General features: G+C 42.0%; 2 protein-coding genes across 3 annotated transcripts in view; one reads left to right on the top strand and one right to left on the bottom strand.

Annotated features, from left to right (window-relative positions):
* Nucleotides 1-16449, top strand: part of LOC106574974 (nectin-4) — a 215464-nt gene that overhangs the window by 190644 nt on the left and 8371 nt on the right. The window lies entirely within an intron of this gene.
* LOC123727901 (OX-2 membrane glycoprotein) lies at nt 2616-6878 on the bottom strand. Its single transcript, XM_045698200.1, has 5 exons — nt 6639-6878; nt 6134-6475; nt 4800-5135; nt 4067-4165; nt 2616-3846 (listed from the first exon to the last, which is right to left on the bottom strand). The coding sequence occupies exons 1-5, from the start codon at nt 6676-6678 to the stop codon at nt 3782-3784; spliced, it is 882 nt and encodes a 293-aa protein (XP_045554156.1). The 5' UTR covers nt 6679-6878; the 3' UTR covers nt 2616-3781.

Genomic DNA, 16449 nt, shown 5'->3' with positions numbered 1-16449 from the left:
TTGGCACTATTACAGTAAGTAAGTTGGTTGACTATGACTTGGCACTATTACAGTAAGTAAGTTGGTTGACTATGACTTGGCACTATTACAGTAAGTAATTTGGCCAGCTCTCCTGCTATCTCTCTCAGAATGACCTTCTCGATCCTAATCAGTCAGGTTTCAAGACTGGGCATTCAACTGAGACTGCTCTTCTCTGTGTCACGGAGGCTCTCCGCACTGCTAAAGCTAACTCTCTCTCCTCTGCTCTCATCCTTCTAGACCTATCTGCTGCCTTTGATACTGTGAACCATCAGATCCTCCTCTCCACCCTCTCCGAGTTGGGCATCTCCGGCGCGGCCCACGCTTGGATTGCGTCCTACCTGACAGGTCGCTCCTACCAGGTGGAGTGGCGAGAATCTGTCTCCGCACCACGTGCTCTCACCACTGGTGTCCCCCAGGGCTCTGTTCTAGGCCCTCTCCTATTCTCGCTATACACCAAGTCACTTGGCTCTGTCATGTCCTCACATGGTCTCTCCTATCATTGCTATGCAGACGACACACAATTAATCTTCTCCTTTCCCCCTTCTGATAACCAAGTGGCGAATCGCATCTCTGCATGTCTGGCAGACATATCAGTGTGGATAACGGATCACCACCTCAAGCTGAACCTCGGCAAGACGGAACTGCTCTTCCTCCCGGGGAAGGACTGCCCGTTCCATGATCTCGCCATCACGGTTGACAACTCCATTGTGTCCTCCTCCCAGAGTGCTAAGAACCTTGCCGTGACCCTGTACAACCCCCTGTCGTTCTCCACTAACATCAAGGCGGTGACCCGATCCTATAGGTTCATGCTCTACAACATTCGCAGAGTACGACCCTGCCTCACAAAGGAAGAGGCGCAGGTCCTAATCCAGGCACTTGTCATCTCCCGTCTGGATTACTGCAACTCGCTGTTGGCGTGGCTCCCTGCCTGTGCCATTAAACCCCTACAACTCATCCAGAACGCCGCAGCCCGTCTGGTGTTCAACCTTCCCAAGTTCTCTCACGTCACCCCGCTCCTCCGCTCTCTCCACTGGCTTCCAGTTGAAGCTCGCATCCGCTACAAGACCATGGTGCTTGCCTACGGAGCTGTGAGGGGAACGGCACCTCCGTACCTTCAGGCTCTGATCAGGCCCTACACCCAAACAAGGGCACTGCGTTCATCCACCTCTGGCCTGCTCGCCTCCCTACCTCTGAGGAAGCACAGTTCCCGCTCAGCCCAGTCAAAACTGTTCGCTGCTCTGGCACCCCTATGGTGGAACAAGCTCCCTCACGACGCCAGGACAGCGGAGTCAATCACCACCTTCCGGAGACACCTGAAACCCCACCTCTTTAAGGAATACCTAGGATAGGATAAAGTAATCCTTCTAATCCCCCCCCCTTAAAAGATTTAGATGCACTATTGTAAAGTGGTTGTTCCACTGGATATCATAAGGTGAATGCACCAATTTGTAAGTCGCTCTGGATAAGAGCGTCTGCTAAATGACTTAAATGTAAATGTACCCCTGATATGGTGATATTACTGTAAACAAGGAGGAGCTATAACAACCTACCCCTTATTTTAAATGGTGATATTACTGTAAACAAGGAGGAGCTATAACAACCTACCCGATTTTAAATGGTGATATTACTGTAAACAAGGAGGAGCTATAACAACCTACCCCTGATTTTAAATGGTGATATTACTGTAAACAAGGAGGAGCTATAACAACCTACCCGATTTTAAATGGTGATATTACTGTAAACAAGGAGGAGCTATAACAACCTACCCCTGATTTTAAATGGTGATATTACTGTAAACAAGGAGGAGCTATAACAACCTACCCCTGATTTTAAAGGGTGATATTACTGTAAACAAGGAGGAGCTATAACAACCTACCCCTGATATGGTGATATTACAGTAAACAAGGAGGAGCTACAACAACCTACCCCTGATTTTAAATGGTGATATTACTGTAAACAAGGAGGAGCTATAACCTACCCCTGATATGGTGATATTACTGTAAACAAGGAGGAGCTATAACAACCTACCCCTTATTTAAAATGGTGATGCTACTATAAACTGTGCTATAACAACCTATAAATGATTTTAAATGGTGATATTACTGTAAACAAGGAGGAGCTATAACAACCTACCCGATATGGTGATATTACTGTAAACAAGGAGGAGCTATAACAACCTACCCCTCATTTAAAATGGTGATGTTACTATAAACAGTGCTATAACAACCTATCGATGATTTTAAATGGTGATATTACTGTAAACAAGGAGGAGCTATAACCTACCCCTGATATGGTGATATTACTGTAAACAAGGAGGAGCTATAACAACCTACCCCTGATATGGTGATATTACTGTAAACAAGGAGGAGCTATAACAACCTATCGATGATTTTAAATGGTGATATTACTGTAAACAAGGAGGAGCTATAATAACCTACTCCAGATCTTAAATGGTGATGTTAATGTAAACAGAGCTGTAAGAACCTACCCCTGATTTTAAGTCGTGATATTACTGTAAACAGAGCTATAAGAACCTTTCCCTGATTTTAAATGGTGATGTTACTGTAAACAAGGTGACAATGGGCATTTTTTTTTTTAAATACAGCGAATAGTTTAATATCAAAAAAGGGTAACATAATCCATAAATCCATTTAAAGAATGTTTTTGAATCTTAATCAACTGAAAACATTGTACAGATCAAGCGAGAATAATAGCCTGATTTATAAACAGTGTCAAATCAAGTGGGGTCAAACACAACAAGCAACATCCATGATTAAAATAAATAACAATAGGAACTCAAACATGAGGGTATATCAAACAATCAAAGAGCAAACATTATCATCATTACATTCTAAGAGCTCAAATACATTCACACATTACACTAACATAACATGAAGAAAAACAAAACTACCTGTAGGTCCATAGATTTATAATAACAATACACTGTAAACTTAACTTGAACAAAAGTGCCATCATATTGAAATGGGTTGAAATAAATGACTAGGTTATTTAGAAGATAAAATAAATAGATACATCTATTCTACTTGGTGTATGTTATAATAAAGTACATTCAAACAGTAGGTGGTGCTGTCCTAATAGATGAGGTAACCTAGCCTGACGACTCAAACTACATTCTTCCTGCTGCTTTGTCGTTCACTACATACTTTAGTCTGAATAGGGTTAGGGTTATTATTGAAGTTGTTGGAGGTGACGAGGGGCATGACGGGCGTTGTACAAACAATGTCTTCAGCGATTGGATTGTCTCTAACCAATCAGAGTAAAAGCCAATGATGAATTTTCAAACTGCTGTTTTACCCACGTGTGTTCTAGCTCTGACTCAACCCATCGTTACCGGACAAATCAGATGGCCCAGAATGTGTTGACATTCGGTGAAAGGTTGGGTAGGTACTCAAATCCAGAATCACTGCGAAGAAGAAACTAACGTCCTTGGGCGTGGCGTAACGTTTGGCAAGGAGTTTGGGTAGCCAGGCAACAGGTAACCTACCTCATATCAGAACACTCACCTACAAGAGGCCATCAATCTCTGAAACCTAAAATGCCATTTCGAATACCTCTAAACAGCATTAACCATATCATGGCTTGTATAATGCATGTGATAATTAGCTTATTTATGACTGCGTAAGAATGACTCAACAAGGTTCAACATCCAGGCTCAGTAACAACAGGTGCTCCAGTCCTCAACAAAAACAGCTGTCAGCTACAGTGCATATAAGCACGGTCAGCAACAACAGACAGATGTTTACACAATGCTCCTAAGAGGGTCCTGCTCGTCTGCTGTGGTTGTCAACACTGCTTGCCTGCAACCTGCCAGATAGAATGTGAAGGTTACTATACTGTACTACAGTGAATCTAAAAGGACGTTCTCCATAAACATTCCTGAGCTCCAAGACATACGCTGCTCACAGTTTATTTGATAAAAGTCAGAACCATATATAGAGTTGATGACTCAATTCATTCCATTTGTCTTACTAACAATATTAAAATAAAGATATTACATATTACAGATAATCTTGTACGGACTCACCTTTTTTCTTTTGAAGCTCGACACAGCCAAAGATGACTAAAAGGGAAATGATTAGGAATACTGGAATGGCAACAGCCCACGGGGATGTCCTCTTGTCATCTGGAAGGTGAAACATGAAATTCCAGTGAGCATGTGTTTGGAGAGACAGCATTTACTCAGAAGAGAAAGACGAGTTATTTTACATCCTTCCTTTTTAATGCATTCAGTTTGAATAACATGTTGACATCATGTTCTGTCCCATCTATCCAATCATATCATCCATCATGTAGCTTCCCTGAGGATCTGGAAACTACCCAGAACTCAACACAGCACTTGACTACAGTGTGATTTTAAAAGGGAGTGACTCGTGATGCTTTACCATGATAGTCAACATTAAACCCAACAGGTGAGATAAGATTACTAACAGCACTAATAGCATCACAACATTAGCCTCTTGGAACCAGCCTGAAATCGCTGCGTTCTGTTCTCAGGAAACAGAATGTTGCACTATTGCACGATGATGCTGGTCACAAGGCTATCACAACATGCCCCTGGGGATGATGTAGCCTGTTAAATAGAACGCCAAATTAATGTATCTAAATGTAAATGTTTACTATTAACATCATGAATTTGGCAAACTATTTATAAGGCTAGGGATGATGTTGTTTTCACAATGTTTTCAAGTTGGACCATTGTGTACTGACACGCTAAAAGAGTACGGTTTAGAATTATATAATAGGTCAACATTACGTACCTTCTTCAACCTCCCTCTCTCCACTCTCTCCAGGGAGAATAGGAAGCGGGACCCGCTCGTGTCTCTGTGTCCTCATCCCATTGTTTACGATACAGTCCACGTATCCACCTGAGCCTGGCAACAGTTGGAGGGTGATGTTGCTAATGGCTGTGACAGTTTGGTCTTTGTTAATGACAGTCCAGTTGTTAGGTGTCTTTATCGGTACTGCTGCAGAAATGTTCCATTGGATCCAAGGTGCTGGTTTACCCGTGGCAGAGCAGCTGACCACAACTTCCATGTCTGCTTTAGATTCAGTGCTGGGGACTTTTTGCATTGTGGCTCTCACTTCAGATACACCTTTGAATAGATGAAACAGGGAATATTAGATCATATTGATTTTATTTATATTACTTATTTTACCTTTATTTTACCAGACAGATCAATTAAGAAGAGCTTAAAAAAATATGTATCATGTTTTCATATATGGTTTGACACTAGCCAATTTTCCTTATTAATGCATGCAGAGTTCATGACCTTTCTGAAAGTTTTGGGATTCAGACATTTTTTTTAATCCTGCCAGTGATGTAACAATGCCAATATGGTGATTTATAGTTGCAGTTAGCTGGTGTTCTAAAGCATAGTGTTTCTATTCTCCTAATAAAACCCCTAATAAACCTTTACACCGCCCATACTGTATTATTCAGATATCATGCCTTAGCAAATGTCCTGCTGTAAAGGGTGAAAAGGATTATTCTATATTTGGCGAAGCACCAGATGTAAGGACCTTTTATATTACCTGTATTAATGGTTTTGCTCAAAACTGTATTAGTGAAGCATCAACAGTACATTCGTAAAGTATTCAGACCGCTTCCCTTTTTCCATATTCAGTTACGTTACAGACTTATTCTAAAATTGATTAAATAAATAAATACAAATTCCTCATCAATCTACACACAATACCCCATAATGACAAAGCAAAAACATGTTTAGACATTTTTGCAAATCTTTATTTAAAAAAAAATCAATTTTAGGCTGTAACTTAACAAAATGTGCAAAAAGTCAAGGGGTCTGAATACTTTCCGAATGTAGTGAAGGTATTGCTTATGAAGTCTTTATGAATACTCGATAAGAGGAAACCCCAAGTGACTTTCACTTCTATTCCAGTACCAGCACATCTGATTCAACTAGGTCTAATCCAGGGCTGGATAATTAGTTGACTAGGTGTGCTTGTACCTGTGCTGATTTACGATTATTATTTTGAGTTACAATATCACTAACATTAAAATATAACTTGAACTGAATAGAGAACAATAGAGGTAAGTCCTAAAACTGTTATTATTCAGTGCATTAAATACCTTGAACGGTAAGACACGTCTGCTTGCGTATTGAACCACTCGGGTAAACATTGAAGGAACAAATATAGCAGGCTTCGTCCGCCCATGTTACATTCTTCACGGTAATAGACGTCGAGTTGAGAGATGCCTCCGTGAAAACCACCTTGCCTCGGTGCGGGTCTATGATTTGAGCTCCAAACCGCTTGCTGTATGTGGCCAGATTCTCCACCGAGTCGTCTTTGAACAGCCTCTGCCAGGTGACTTGCAGCACACCTGTCGAGTCCGCATGGGTGCAGGTATATGATGCGTCGGCATTGAAGTCAACCCTGGTGTCTCCTCTAGCTACGACGTTGACAGAGACTGCTAGAAAGTGAAGAAGGCAAGTTTACAGGTAAATGAATAAAGTTTAGCCTACATACAATATAATCAATTACCTGTCAAACTTGGTAAATGTTGCTAACCTAACCTATATTATCTTATATGAGCAGAATCAACCCCTAGTCAGAAGCCATGGAAAACAATTTACCTTCAGAGTGCAGGCATAAGAGAATGAGAAAAGTCTTCATTCTCAGCTGGTGAATGTTGACTGAAGCTCATGGTTTCTCACGTTGTACCATATAACATATTGCTTCGTTAGTTGCACGTGAAGTGAGTCAGATTCACCGAAAGTGGAAGAATGCTTTTGGAAAGCCCTTAAATTGTTGATGCGGGAAGCCTAGAGAGTAGCCTAGTTCCCCAGTGGTTCCCGGCCGTAGCCAATTACAACGTGACATCTACTGTAAAATACATGACAAGGAAGAAGGAACTGTTAGTTCTTGTATTTTTTGTGGTTCACGTTAGGCTGAACCTTAATGACGTCATAGCAAAAAAAAATGAAATGGGAAATCTATTTAGCTATAGTTTGTTGACGTAAACTCCAATTTAGAGGCCATCACATCAAAGGCATCAACTGGCTACTACAACTACAGATAGTTCCAAACAAATTGGCTGCTTATGCTGCACCCCCAGAAACTATACCCAACAGAAATAAACTCAACATGCAACAATTTAATTATTTTACTGTGTTTCAGTTAATATAAGGGAATCAGTCAATTGAAGTAAATGTATTAGGCCCTAATCTATGGATTGACTGGGCAGGGGTGCAGCCATGGGTGGGCCTGGGAGGGCATAAACCCACCCAATGGCAGCCAGGCCCATGCCAATCAGAATGAGTTTTTCCCCACATAAGGGCTTTATTACAGACAGAAATACTCCTCTGTTTCATCAGCTATCCGGATGGCTGGTCTCAAACGATCCCTCAGGTGAAGAAACTGAATGTGGAGGTCCTGGGCTGGAGTGGTTACACGTGGTCTGCGGTTGTGAGGCCGGTTAGACGAACTGCCAAATTCTCAAAATGACGCTGGAGGCGGCTTATGGTAGAGAAAATAACATTCAATTCTCTGGCAACCGTTCTGATGGACATTCCTGCAGTCACCATGTCAATTGCACACTCGCTCAATTTGAGACATGTGACATTGTGTTGTGTGACACAACTGCACATTTTAGTGGCCTTTTATTTTCGCTAGCACAAGGTGCACCTGTGTAATGATCATGCTGTTTAATCAGCTTCTTGTTATGCCACACCTGTCAGGTGGATGGATTATCTTGGCAAAGGAGTAATGCTCACTAACAGGGATGTAAACAAATTTGTGCACAAAATTGGAGAGAAATACGTTTTTTTGTGCGTATTGGAAACTTCTGGGATTTTTTATTTCAGCTTATTAAACATGGGACCAACACTTTACGTGTTGCGTTTTTTATATTTTTGTTCAGTATACATAGGCCTACACTTGATGAACAGTACATTTCAGTCAATCTACATAAAAATAATTACAATGTGGGAAATGATGACTCTGTGTTATGGGAATAAGGTGAACATTTTATGAGTGAGACATTTTAAATATATTACAGTAGTATGTGTGTGATAGGGGTTTAGAGTTTTCACAACATGCTTCTCACATTAAGTGCTGTTCTGGTAATTGTGTCAGCAGGAAGTTACCAGATTCTTCTCCTGGTGGTTGCTGGTCTCCATTGTTAGTCTGGTGTTAGGGGTTGTGGGATTTCCTCTTCCTGGGAGATGTGTAGTGACTGACTGTGTCTGAATGTCATATCAAAAGGGGGAAGTCCACTGCCCCAGTGGGTAGAAGACACGAGTTGCATTACACAAGTGAAACTGAAAGTGTTTTAGTTATGTGATTTAAAAAAAATTGAAAGTGATGTTAACCTTTAGTATATCCAGTGGTGTAAAATACTTTTTCCACCACTGAGTATAACGGTTTGATTTTTACGTAATTTGTTTTTATTATAATCATTTGTTTCTAATTGTAATGGTACATTGTATTACATAAACAGCATGCATATTAAATTATAGACGTGTATTAATCCCATCGTTCTGTTACATTCTAGCTGGGAGTAGCCTAAGGGTGGCAGGTAGCCTAGCAGTTAAGGGCATTGGGCCAATAACCGAAAAGTTGCTGGTTCGAATCCCAGAGCCAACTCCAGGGTCACCGTCAATAATGGCTGATCTCTGGCTGTGACCCCACTATCTGAGGGTGTCTCAGGGGGAGTGGCCCAACAGAAGGTCTGAGGGTTACTGTAGAAAATAATGAAGGAGGAACCATCCTGACTGGAGGGTTATTACAGTACTCTGGCCACTTTCAGCAGCCTCTGTGGTAACTGAGTGTTGTACTGAATCCAATTCCAGAAAAGGAGGAGCAGTCAAAAGTAGACACTCCTTATCTGATATCACTGTAAACTTTGATATCCTATGATTGTTTAAAGGGTGTTGTAATGTGTACGAGGAGTCATCTAGTGAAAGGGTTGCCGGTTTAAAATCCCAGGTCAGATGAGACAAACTTCTCCAGGGGCACTGTAGTGTACTGCAGTGTGTGTGTGTGTGTGTGCAAAATTGTGTGCATGTGTGTAGTTTCCATAGAAACCCCTAGCGTAAAAAGGTGTGTTTTAACCCGAACATCAGATCCAAAACATGTTCATTATATCTTGGGAAGTACCTGTCTCATATTCTGGTTGGCTGGTGTGGTCTTATGTTACTGTGGTGACATTGATACATGTGAACCTGTCTCACTCAACCAGAGGACGATTCCAGCTGCATCTCACTTATCTAATGTACATAACAACAGATAGTGAAATTATACATATTTCTTAGCAATTGATGTAGTCTACAGTACAGAATATGAACTATATAAGGCCTGTTACAAAGAACAAATGGTAAAAAATCTAAAGTACGGAGAGAATTCCACACAATCAGGTGATGCAAGGATCTTACACAAATATAAAGCATCACATATTTAGGTAATCAGACGGGACACTTTTCTGAAATTTTTACTTCAAATGTTGCATCACTATCCGTTCATAACGCTGTGACTAAGTCCCTTTTCAAATGCAGCACAGCGACACCTGGTGGAACTGTAGTTTCTGTTTCTTTACATGCATGTTGCTGTGGAGGCGACAGACACTCACGTCCCTGTTCTCCTGTTGAGCAAGACTAAAACTAGAGAGGGAACCATTGTAATACTATACAGTACCAGTCAAAAGTTTGGACACGCCTACTCATTCAAGGGTTTTTCCAAGAGTGTGCAAAGCTGTCATCAAGGCAAAGGGTGGCTACTTTGAAGAATCTCAACCTAAGTGTATGTAAACTTCCGACTTCAACTGTAGATCCTAAGGCTAATTTACAGGACAAAGCATGAACAAAGAGACGCTTACTAGGCCAGAGGCCTAGAAACCTACGAAATACAGAATAAGAGAACTAAGGCTTTAAATTCCATTTATAACATCTGAAGGTGTAACCTTTCAAACCAAAACCATCCACCATTGTGCTATCAAACGATACCACGTTTACAGTAACCTAAACACTCCCAGGCTCAATCTCCACAGGATGTCACAGTATTTAAAGGTTTGTGTGGGGGATGAGACCTATGTAAATAAGACAGAATTCCAGAGGACAATAGAACCTCTGAGGTTCAGATAGAAGTTACCACAGAGATAATACATCCATATAGATAGTATCAGAGTTATCCTCCGTGAACACGTTTCAGATAGATACCAAACTTTGATACTGTAGTATTATTCTGTCCCATTCAATAGTCAGTCCTCTGGATACTGTAACAGAGATATATTTTGGCCCCTCAGAGGGGGAAGGGCTGACTAGTCCTTGGTCATTGTCATTTTGTACCTGGACCATCTTCCATGCAGCTTCAGGTGACAGAGAACACATAAATTAGGGCAGAGCCTATAGAGGTCCTGCAAGACTCCAGGGCAAGGAAGCGTGCAGGAAAGATCATCGCCGACCCCTTCCACCCTTGTCACCCCCTCTTCCAAAGACTCCCCTCTAGCAAATGGTTCAGGTCAATCACGACCAAAACCTCTCGCCACCTGAAGTTTCTTCCCCCGCACCGTGGCCCTCACAAACCAACCACCTGGTCCGAGATGATCCTCTCATCCATGCACTCTGCGCTATTCATCCACAGACTATGCCCCCAGCACTATCATCCCAGAACTGCACATTGCTCTTTGCATCTCTGAGATGCATAATTTATAATGTAGTTTAGTGTTCATAGTATATACATACTGTATGTGGATCTGTGCAAATTCTGCATCTATATATTTTTTGGTCTGTATATTCTTTCCGTCTGTCTGTATATTCGGTTTGTGGCACAGTCAAATTCCTGTACATGCAAATGTATTTGTCAATTTTAAAGCTGATTCTGACATGTTAACCTGAGTTTAGCTGGTTTATCATATCTCAGTTTACATTCTATTATTTGGGACTGGTTATGTACTAGATGAATGGTAGCAGGTTCCAGATTCTTCCCTTTGTGTCTTCATATAATTCAAAATCCCCATGTGCTGTGTATGTGTCCTTGGGCTTAATACCCCAAATATTGGCTCCGGCAGTCTGCTTTTCATTTTACAAATGTTGCTAGCTAACAAGTAATACACTAGCTAACTTTAGCAAGTAGAATATAACATGTAATAAGCTAGCTAACTTTAGCAAGTAGAATAATACATTACATTTACGTCATTTAGCAGACACTCTTATCCAGAGCAACTTACAGTAGTGAATGAATACATTTCTTTTTTCCATACTGGCCCCCCATGGGAATCGAACCCACAACCCTGGGGTTGCAAACACCATGCTCTACCAACTGAGCCACACGGGACCATGTAATAAGCTAGCTAACTTTAGCAAGTAGATTCCATTCTACTCAAGGTATAGTATACCTATTAGAATGTATTTCCCAATGCATTTGGTTATCATCAAGCTGCGTGGTTTCCCAACTCGTTCAGTGTTTACTATAGTGATGGGTCGTTTGCGAACGAGTCGGCTCTAAGAGCCGGCTCTTGTAGGTGAATGTTGGGAGCCGGCTCGCATATCAGAAGAGCCGAATCTATTTATTAAATATCAAAAAATTAAGTAAGGAATAATCAAAAGATTTGAAATGAATAAAATTAACTAATTCAAAGAACGAAAAAAGAAATAAAATAATATATGCCTAAATACTCAAGCGCACACATTCGTTCTGACTATCTGCTCAGACTAACAGCCTCACCTGTTGTTCCTGTCAATCAGACACGCAGTGTCAACCAATGAACCAAAGATGCGTGAGGGAGAGTCAAGCCAACTCACTCAGTCACAAACCTAACAGCCGAGGAGAGAGAAGAAGGACAGCTGTGAAAACAACAGCTGGAAAATGAGTCGGAAGCACAGTAGCATTTGGATGCATTTTAATAATGTAGACAATGTTAGAGCACAGTGTAGAATTTGCCAAAACGCACAACCTACACCGGCATATGCAAACTGTGCACCCGACTGTGAAGCTAGCTGTAGCGGAGCTTCGAGAAACTAGCAGGCCTGCTAGTGATAGTGGTGGAGCCAGCACCTCCACACGTGGAGATGTATCCAATCAGTCAGGTAGGCCTACTCCATCACCCACAGCAACGCAGTCTTCTATGGACCAGTTTATGCCAAAGTCTATGTCTGTAGCAAAACAAGGCCGAATTGCTATTGCATTGGCTAAAGTGATTGCCATCGATTTCCAGCCATTTTCGATTGTGGAGGACAGAGGTTTTAGAAATTATAGCAATAGCCTAAATCCAATGTACACAATTCCAAGCAGGAAAACCCTTTCAAAATCACTGATTCCACAACTGTACGAGAGCACACAGGCTTCAGTGCGGGAAACCTACTGCAGTTTGCCTTACCACTGACTGCTGGACATCAATGGTAACCACTTCTTACATGTCGGTTACATGTCACTTCATTGAAGATTTTTTATGTCTAGCTGTCTTCTGGACTGCTTTGAGTTCAGCGACACACACCTCAGAGAACTTGGCAGAGGAACTGTTGAGAGTGGCCAGAGAATTGCAAGTAGATGGAAAAGTGGTCTGTTGTGTTAGCGACAATGCAGCTAACATAACCAAAGCCATGAACATTTTTAAATAGACCGATCATCCATGTCCTGCCCACACAATCAACATGATTGTAAGAGATGCTCTGAAGGTGATGAAGCCCACTGTGGACAAAGTGAAAGCAGCTGTGGAATACTTCCACAGGTGCACAGTAGGTGCTGAAATGCTAAAGTCTGCACAACGCCAGATGGGGATGCCTGAGCTGAGGCCTAAACAAGACTGCACTACAAGGTGGAATTCAACCTTTTATATGTTGAAGCGGTTTCTTGAGTCAAAGGATGCCATCATCTCTACCCTGGCCATTGTCAATGCACCTGTTGATGCTCTGACCCAAGAGGAATGGGAGGTGGTGGAGGAGGTCTGCAGAGTCCTGGAACCCTTTGAGCAGGTCACTGTGGAGATCAGTGGAGAGAGGTACAGTAAGCAGTTATTAATACATAATTATTTAATCCAGTATTATATATGTATATGAGCAGTAGATGAGAATGTAGTATCAGTAGACAAAACATGAACCTGAACTAATAAGTTACTGTTCTCTCTTTTCAGCTATGTGACAGCCTCAAAAATGATACTCCTGTGTAAGGGTCTGCAGAGAATCACAGCCAGCCGCCAGAGAGAAGCAAATGTAACCACAGGACATGTGACAGAGTTGATGCACACCCTATGTTCATCAATGGACAGAAAGTTCCACAGAATGGAATATAATCACGCGCTATCAGAAACCGCTGCACTTGACCCCAGGTTTAAGAAATTAGCCTTCAGTGATGCCAGAGCAATTGACGAGGCTCTTCAAAGAATAACCTCAGCAGCAGGGAGGGACAGCCCCAGCAGTCAGCTGCTCAGGCAACAGGGCAACAGGAAGAAGAGGGAGCAGATGGAGGGACAGCCCCAGCAGTCAGCTGGCTCAAGCACCAGGGCAACAGGGAGAAGAGGGAGCAGATGGAGGGACAGCCCCAGCAGTCAGCTGGCTCAGGCACCAGGGCACCAGGAAGAACAGGGATCAGATGGAGGGACAGCCCCAGCAGTCAGCTGGCTCAAGCACCAGGGCAACAGGAAGAAGAGGGATCAGATGGAGCAGAAGCACCAGAAGTAGTGCCACAAACGTCTGCTGTTTGGATGCTGTTTGACGAGAGAGTAACTGGGGATGCAGTATGAAGGAATCCCTCAGCAGATGCAATAATGGAGGTCCAATCCTATTTGGAGGAGCCCCTCCAAAGATCTGCAGATCCTCTGAGCTGGTGGAAGAACAAGGCCTCTGTCTACCCACGCTTAACTAAAGTCATGACAGGGAGAATCTGCATAGTGGCCACATCCGTTCCCTCTGAGAGGGTCTTCTCGAAAACGGGACAAATAATTACTGAGAGAAGAAACCGCATTAGCCCCGCAAGTGAGGCAGCTTGCATTTCTGAAATCAAATCTCTCAAACGCAAAATATGGTCAGCATTTCTGTGTGCTGCTGGTTATAACATGGCAATAAAGAAGAGAGAGAAAAGAGGGACCAGTTTCATGTTTTAAGTGGGATGCTGCAGTTTTGCACATTGTTATTTATTTATCTTTGATATGGTGCAATATTCTGTTATTATGTTGTTCAGATTGTATTCGTTTTGAATTGTCACATTTATATGCACTTTGTTTATATACATTAAAAAGTTATACTTTAAATGCAAATGTTTAATAGCATTCTCTTCATAACAAACCAATGCATTTTTAAATACATTGTGGTTAAGGTAGAGTATGATTTCATTTAATAATTTAATTATAATTGTTTTAACACCAATCATAGTCAAACTATTGCAAACTGTTTGACTTGAAAAAAATAGCCGTTTGGGAGCCAAAAGAGCCGGATCTTTTTGGTGAGCTGAGCCGAACGAGCCGGCTCACTGAAAAGTTCCGGAATGCCCATCACTAGTTTACTGCTCAAACCGACATCACTAGTTTACTAGCTAAACAGAAGGATCTTAATAGCCAATCACAACACTGGACTGGTCAATGGCAGGAATTTGTTAGTTCGTCCATCACTCCAGTGAAAGTGACATGCCTTTAAGCCCGGCTCACATCAGCCTGAAATCCAAACCAAAACCCAAGGGTGCTAAAACATTAGAGAGAGCAATTTGAGAAATTGAGAGGGAAAACTTGACAATGACAAGTGACTATTGCTGATGGACAATTTAATGTATTCAAATATAATTTTTTACACGTTTAAATCACGTTTCTTCTCTTACAGTTCTATATGTACTGTTTAAGACATTTTTCGTTTTGATCTGTGACAATGACGTTCTGCTCTCTCAAAGTTACACTTGCAAGCTCTCAAGTTTAATTTGGACTCTCGACTGGCCTGTGCACTCTCTTGGGATCCGTCCTCTACTCGCTCGACCACATTTGTTCTCTCTGGACTGTTTGCTCTTGCAAATGTAACGGTTGTTAAAGTACTGTGTGAACTTCACCAGGTTCATATATTAATATGGCATGTTGATTTGTTATTATGCATGCCTGCATCCTGGGAGTAGGGGAGAGTGTACTTACGTTTTGTCCTGCGTGCTCAAATCATTTTGATGCACTATGAGAGGTAGGCACGCTTTTTCTGTCGTCTTCAGACAAGTTTGATTCTTTTAAGCACAAAGTCATACACACAGTGTTTTGTTCATGAATAATGTTGTATATTTAGAGGTTACTCATAAGTGGATGGTATTAAGATGCACTTGTAATTTTTAGGATGATGTCAACATTCTGAATTCAACATGTGGTTAATAGCTAGCTAAGGTATTAGCAGGCTATTGTATGTGTGAACGATGGCTAGCTCCTAGAATGATCCCAGTCCCTTGTATTGTGCGTCTGTTGTAGAAAGAGGCGACGATTCGCGGAACATATGTGCTCTACAAATGTTTTATTTCCTTTTGGATGCAGATGCAGGATGTAGAGAGTGAATTCTGCTTAATTAAAACTACCTGATCTCCAAAGTCCACGTCTATAGTCTCAATCAACTGAACATAACGCAGAGTTACAGCGGTGCAGTACAGCACCAGTTACACAAAGGTGTTTCATCTCGCTCGCTGGCGCCAGCGCTCGTTCAACGTTTTAATCGGATTTGACACCATAGTGACGCAGCTTTGAATGCCTTTCTGTGTGGTATGATTGCTAGTAATAAGCCTATTGCAAATCTGGAAAAACAATTCACCTACCGCAATTGTCACTATGTATGGTGGATAGAAGGCAGGATAGACCATTAGACTGGGAGACTATGCTGACCTTTGTTGATGATCAGTTACTTGAGAAGGAGACCAAGTCAAGACGCTGGACCGGGTGGATTCAGTTTATAGTAAGGCTGTTTATTATGAGACAAAGATATTTGGCTGAGCGTGCACGGACTCCTTCGTTTAGCTCATAAGGAACTAGCAGAAGAGAGCCCCGAAACATAGTGTGCATCCAATTTATACAATGAAATAACAGTGTGTTGACGTAGGTTGAGTCTAGTGGGTCCGCTCTCCTGACTGGTCGATGAGTGGAGGGACGGTCCACTCTCCAGGTGGTGTCGACTTCCCATTGGCCCTTGGCAGTGTCCTTTGTCCTCGGAGTCCAACACACCTAAGTGTGTGTGTGTGTGTGTGTGTGTGTATTTCTGGTAATTCGTGTCTGGGTGGTTGCGATATTCATGGAATGTTGTTTTTTACACCAGTGGTCAGTTCGTGTGGTTAGGGCGCTTTCATGTCTTGACATGTTTGTGTGAGTGCTTAAGTCAGCCATCTGTCTCTGGGTGTGGTCGTGATTGGTATCAGTTGGTTGCTCAATATGTCTCTGGAGTTTTGTTGTGTGCTGTTGTGAAACATGTTGTCCAAATGCCCTCCTTATATATCATTAGGTAAAACGTT

This window comes from Salmo salar, chromosome ssa16 (genome assembly GCF_905237065.1).
Source record: "Salmo salar chromosome ssa16, Ssal_v3.1, whole genome shotgun sequence".
In the NCBI taxonomy this organism is placed as follows: domain Eukaryota; kingdom Metazoa; phylum Chordata; class Actinopteri; order Salmoniformes; family Salmonidae; genus Salmo; species Salmo salar.
Note: the sequence above shows the minus strand (reverse complement) of the source record. Positions and strands in the feature narration are given on the sequence as shown.

Excerpts from the sequence above, each read along its gene's own strand:
- LOC123727901 (XM_045698200.1), bottom strand. The coding sequence starts at position 6,678 with ATGAAGACTTTTCTCATTCTCTTATGCCTGCACTCTGAAG. Across the intron at positions 5,136-6,133 it reads GACGTGTCTTACCGTTCAAG|GTGTATCTGAAGTGAGAGCC; the intron begins GTATTTAATGCA and ends ATCTATTCAAAG. Across the intron at positions 3,847-4,066 it reads CGAGCTTCAAAAGAAAAAAG|GTTGCAGGCAAGCAGTGTTG; the intron begins GTGAGTCCGTAC and ends TCTATCTGGCAG.